This window comes from Cavia porcellus, unplaced genomic scaffold (genome assembly GCF_034190915.1).
Source record: "Cavia porcellus strain 051 isolate PalLab524CR breed Dunkin Hartley unplaced genomic scaffold, mCavPor4.1 scaffold_20, whole genome shotgun sequence".
NCBI lineage: Eukaryota > Metazoa > Chordata > Mammalia > Rodentia > Caviidae > Cavia > Cavia porcellus.
This window is the reverse complement of record NW_026947503.1, coordinates 57,416,423-57,422,422: the sequence shown is the minus strand read 5'-3', so window position 1 is coordinate 57,422,422 and position 6,000 is coordinate 57,416,423. Positions and strand designations below refer to the sequence as shown.

Genomic DNA, 6,000 nt, shown 5'->3' with positions numbered 1-6,000 from the left:
TCCTGAGCACTCGCAGCACTGTGCCTGCCTGCAGGTCAGGCGCTTCTGGGCCAGCGCCCCCTTCCACACCACAGGTGACCTCTCCCGGGCTTCCCTTCAATCCCCATTCAACCATCAACATCCCAGCCTGTGAGTTCAGCTTGTCCTGGAAGCTCAGGGGAACAGTTTGGGATGGGCAGAGTCACTCCTGAGGGTTTCTGGGTTCCCCAGCTGTCAGGGGATCTCAGACACGAGCTGAGGGAGGCTGGGGTGAAATGAATGGGCACATGGACACATGGGCACAGACCTGGCTCTCAGACAACAGAAGGGAACATGGTCTTTGGCAGGAAGTCCCCATGACCCCAGGGAGTCAAGAGACCCAGCTCTGCGCTGAGTGGACCACTGCAGTTCCCTATCATGTGTCAGGGCTTCGGTCTCTACAGCAGAACTCTTTATTTATTTATTTATTTATTTATTTATTTATTTATTTATTTTGTACCAGGAATTGAACTCTAAACTTCACATCTGCTGGGCAGGCGCTATGCCGCTGAGCTGGATCCCAGCCTCTGCAGCAGAACTCTATAGCGAAGACTGGAAGGCCAGAGTTTGAGTCCCTGGTAGGCGATCCCGGAAAGTTACCAAATCTCTCAGATCTGCTTGGGAAATGAGAGAAGTCACTGCACCCAGGGGGAAGAATCAAAGCCGCAGCGCAGGGAGTGCTTGGAACATAGTAAACCCCAGCGGCTGTAGGTATCACTGCCAGGTCGGCACCCCAGCAGCTGCCACCCACACACCTCCTTTGCCAGTTCCTGGGCCGGAGGAGCTGGTATGAATTCACACTCACCAACAGAGACCATGCACACCCCAGCAAACACTGAAACTTCCAGTGGCTGAATTATAAAAGGAAAAAAGAACTGAACTTCGAGAATATACATTTCATGGAATTTATAGTTGATATGTCAGATATTAAAGTTTGATCAATATAAAAATATGGTATGTTACATTTTTTAATGAAGTCTTCAAAATTAAGAGTATTTTCACACTTACAGCCTGTAATTCTCATTTGACAATGATTTGGTCCTTGTGGGAACTCCATGGACAGACTAGGTTAGGAAGGAGCCGCATGGGCCCTTTACTACTGAGTGGAAAGAGGCCTGGGTGTGGCAGAAGGAGGCGTCTGGGAAAGATACAAGATTTCCAGGTGTGGTGGTACAGCTCTGTAATCCCAGCACTCTGGGAGGCTGAGGCAGAAGGGCTGCAAGTTTGAACCCAGCTTGGGAACTTAGCAATTTACTGAGGCCCTATCTCAAAACAAAAATAAAATTATAAAAGGGTTGGGGATGTAGTTCAGTGCAAAGGCCCTATATCACATGCATGCTCATGCACACACACACACACACACACACACACACAAAGATACAAAGAATTCCCTCTCCAGGAATAGCAACAACCTTTACTGTGATTCTCCTCCCATGCCCACCTCCAAAGCTGAAGAGAAAAAAAGCAAATTATCTAGGAAAAAAATGGTTTACTTTTCTCTGTACCCACAGCAGATCAGTAAAACTACCCAGCCATAGTGAACTGGGCCTTTCTGGACAGAAAGCAGTCTTTCCTGACTTTGTACAAACAAAAACATCCTGGGCTTGACTTGGGCCCAGGGATTGAGGACCTAAGGGCAACTGAAGCATTACCCAGTCCCAGCTTATGAGGGCTGCCAGGACTGCAGGATCTGGGGAGCCCACCTCACAGACCCCAACGTTCAGGGCCGCGTGTGTGAACCTGGACCTAAAAAAGACAGTGGTGACAGCTTGAGAACAAATGGCTACAAACAGAGACAGAAAGAAACAGGACGAGGTAGAGGTAAGAAATAGCAAGACCCTGGAATGTGACAGAAAACAAAGCAGAGCCCCAAACACCCTCGCCAGAGATCCTTAAGGCCAAAAGGGTCTAAAACTTCCTGGCACAAGGTTTTGGGGTCAGTCCTCCTGCCTGGAATGAGTCTGGGCTTCGGTCCTTCTCTGGAGGCTGAGGACGAGGCATGTGCTATTAAGGACAGCAGGAAAGACAGGCCGAGGTGACATCTGGGCAGATGCCACTTGCTGCATCTCAGGGGTTAGAGAGTGTTGTGGGGCAAAAGAATAAGGCTTCCTGTTCCATTGTCAGTCTACAGAGAGTCCGCCATCCTGGAAAGAATGAAAGCAAGCTGAGGTTATGTTGTATAAAGGTCACACTGAACATTTTTACCTGTGATGAGAGGCAGAGAGCAGGCAGACACAAAGCAGGGTTGGTGGGGGCGTTTAGTATACCAAGGCCTGAGGGTGGACCAAGGTGCACGGAGCTGTACTGGTGAAATCCTGCACTTCCTGTCTGCAGAGCTGGGTGCGGCACAGCCCAGAGTCTCTGAGGGATGACATAACGCCAGCCATCCCTCTGTGGCAGCTGGACACCCTGAGAAAGTTCTCCCCAAAGCCTACGGAAGCAGCTGTGTCTTTGCAACATGCAGCTTGGTCAAGGCGCAGGCAGGGCTCAGTCCTCTTGTCCTCGAGGTCTTTTCAGTGCTCCAGCAGGGAGTCCAGGCCAGTCTTGACAGTCTCCACTCCTGAGTCTCCTTCCTTGAACACTGTCATCAGGAGCCCTTCCGCGCTGAGAAAACCAGCAAGGCCTCTCCAAGCCCACCCAGCAGGAGGCTGTGAACAACAAGGGGGAGGGAGAAGAGGGGGACTAAGCTTTCTGTGCTCCGCACATGCCAGGACCTCCCAGCAGCCACGTCCAAGAAGGCAGGAGCTGCTTCTCCTACCACCACCCTGCCACCCTGAGCGAACCCTGGGTGCAGGCCAGGTGGTGAGGGGTCTGGGGGCTGGCTTCAATGCTGTCACAGGGAGAAGTGCTGTCACAGGCCACAGTGGTGTGGCTGCTCACCTGACTTAATGGCCTCTGGAGGGAACACGGGTGGGGAACAGGAGGCTTCCATGGACCTCGGGTGCTGCTGGCTAAAGCAGGTTCATGGATGTGAAATTACACAGGGAAGTCGTAATTTTCCAAGCAGTAAAGAAAGGCTGTCCCAATCTTTTTGTTTCACTGAGCTGACGGGATATTTAAAGGTGAATACACTGATGGGGATTCATAAATTTCCCACTAGCGCGGAAAGAAACACAGTCAGCAATGTGCACTTGAAGCAGCGGCGTGAGGACCGGAAGATCGAGGAAGGGCAGAGCTGAGTATGTTACCAGGCCTCAAGCACAGGTCTCTCCCTTCTCTGTTTTAAAGTCCTCCGGGGCCAATCCCACTCCTCCATCATTTCTTCCAAGGCCTGGCCTGTCACCAGTGGGAAGAGCCACCTCTGTGAGTGACTCCGACGTAACTTGTGCCACTTTCTATCTTCAGTAGAAAAAATGAATTGGCTATGTGTGAGATAAAACCAATAAACTTCGGATCAGGCCACCCTGAGTTCATATTCTGGCTCAAGCATTTATTTACTAGAATTTTACGGATGTTATTTAACCTTAGTTTCCCCATCTGGGCCATGGAAGCTGATCACATCTAATAAGAGTGTCTGGGGGCTGAGGAATCCTGAAGCAGCCCACATGGACTGGGCCTATGATTGAAAGGAAGGCAGTTCATTCTGGCTCACACTGTCAGTGGGTTCAGTCCATGCTCAGTCAGCTCCAAGGCAGCAACCACAAACAGAAGGGCCTGAAGGAGAAAAGCTGCTTGTCATGGTGGGTAGGAAGTACAGAGAAAAGGGTGGAGCTGTGACAAGAGTACATCTTTCTGGTTCACACCGCTAGTGACCAACTTCCAACCAGGCTGCACATCCTGACAGCATATTTGGGTTCTGAATCTACTGGTGAGTTATAACGCCCCCATGACTCAGTCACCTTCCAAACCCACCAGAGAGACTTTTGGTGGACAGTTTAGATCTAAACCATACTGTTGCCTATAATGGGCAATCAATAAAATGATTATTTTCTAGCCAACTATATTTCCAGAGCAGCCATCCCTCCTCAGCTCATCCCTGGCTGCCTAATTTCTACCTGAAATGTCCAATGAGGAGCCTGGCCTGCCTTGCAAGCCAGCTTGTCACACTGGCGAATAGCTCTGTCATCAGACAAGTGTATAAAGGCCAGTGGGTTGGCCTTGTGGACTGATCGAGATATAGGTCCTCCTCCCAGTGCCCCAACAGCTGGAGTCTTGGAAGTCAGGCCCTGCCTTCTGGGACCAGACAGTGTTGGGTTCCCAATTCCACAAATGGGTGCACAGTGAAGGCCCAAAGGAATGAGACACACAGCATGATCTCTAGGGCTCCAGGAGGACTAAAATCCTCTGCGGAGTTCGTAACTCTGCTAGCCGGCTACCAACTGACCCTGGGAAGCCCGTATTTAATCAGAACAAGCAAGGAGTTGAATAGAAAACGCAGGAAACCTCAGAGCAACAAATGATGCTAATTAAGGAAAATGATCCAGAAAGTCTCCAGGTGGCCTCAGCTGTAGCTTATGCTGCCCCGAGATGTTTTGTTCTCAGTTCAGCCATGCCTGGGCCATGCCACGGCTGTGCACATGTATTCAGTTTCAACAGCTCCGACATGAGAACACAAACCTACTCCTTCCCTGTCCTGGAGACTGGGAACATGCTTGTGGCTCCGTGACTTCCCTCTCTGCACTGGTCCAGGAGGCAGTCACTAAGGGAGGACAGGAGGTGTCCCTACCCTGCTGACAATAGATGGGGAGGGCAATGCATGCTGAGTAACTTTAGCTGCAAGAAGAATGTTCTTTCCTTGTTCCTATGGAAGTCATACTGTAATTACTAATATCTGGATCAATTCTATGTAACTCACAGTGATGTGGCTGGAATTAGTGTCTATGTTAGGAACCAAATGCACTTCTGAGGTCTTTCCTAACCTACTGTCACCATTGATAGGACTGATTCTGGAAGAAACTGGTCCGAGTTCCAAAACGCCACATTTTGAAACACAACCATCTATGAAGTTGCTTATCCCTTGTCTATTCTGGTGCCTGAAGCTGGGGACTCTGTCACCTCTCTCCTCTGGAGAGGAGAGGAAAAAAAAGGCAAAGCCATTCTTTGGCCACACAGGTTCTCTTGTGAAGGCCTGGCTTTTCCTTCAAAGCAATCTGCTGCTCCCCAGGTAAAGAATGCAGGTGCCATCTCTAGGTCCTAAGCGGTGCAGGGCCACTGCTACCCAAGGCAAACTCTGCTTTGGGTTGGAGGCTTTCACTTCTGCAAATGCAACTGGGCTCAGCATTTTATACACTTCCACTAATCCTCCTCAATCACCAGGGAGAGGGCCCTGCAGAGGGTGGCTGGCCCTAGGCCACTTGTCCTCCCACAGCTTAGCTTAAGAATAATGCTGAGTATAATGACCTTGCTTTCCATCCCTTTGGTGCAATTACTTCAGGAAATGCCCAAGGAGCTTAGTGAATGCTAAAATGAAAACAAGCCTTGGCTCACTGACTATGAAGACAACCCAGGAGGTGAGCTTTGATGCCATTTTCTAAATAGCAGAAGAAGCTGACACAGGGTTCAAGAATCTTAATAGCATTACAACCATTTAAGCCAGAGCTTGACTGAACTGTTTGCAAATCTGGTAATCCCCGTCATTCCAGAAATGAACACAATCCGTGTAGCTAAGACATAAACATCAGATTGCAGAGCACATATGGCCAGACACACACACACACACACACACACACACACACACCCCTCGCCCTGCCCAGGGGACTGCAGGGCCTTCCAGCTCTTTTCTTTCCTATGGGGCATAAAAGTTGTGCCCCATGTCTCCATTTTGTTTATTATTATAGTCATTCAGTTAATTCCTAGGGAATCCAGCAGTAGGAAACAGACTTCGTCCTCTTGCTGGCTGCAGGAGTCCCCCTAATGCAGCACCCAGTAACTACTGGACCAATGAATGAGTTATTAAACTTGGATCCCATCTCCCATCTGTATTCCAAATAACACCAAAGCATATCTGCCTGATGTCCAATTCCTACCGGGCCTTGCTGAGTA

The 6,000-nt window shown here is 49.6% G+C and overlaps 1 protein-coding gene across 5 annotated transcripts in view; it reads right to left on the bottom strand.

Moving 5' to 3' along the window:
- Window positions 1–430: 430 nt before the first annotated feature.
- The window catches only part of Tmem241 (transmembrane protein 241), a 112,453-nt gene continuing 106,883 nt past the window's right edge, over window positions 431–6,000 (bottom strand). For 2 of the 5 annotated variants that reach the window (XM_013157246.3, XM_023566838.2), the window contains exon 14: window positions 431–2,666. Coding sequence is in view for 3 of the 5 variants with exons in the window: in XM_023566838.2 (XP_023422606.1) it covers window positions 2,606–2,666 (61 nt within the window). In the remaining 2 variants the exon portion in view is untranslated. The remainder of the gene's footprint in view (window positions 2,667–6,000) is intronic. The other 3 variants (XM_003474034.5, XM_013157244.3, XR_001202213.3) reach the window with 2 other exon arrangements.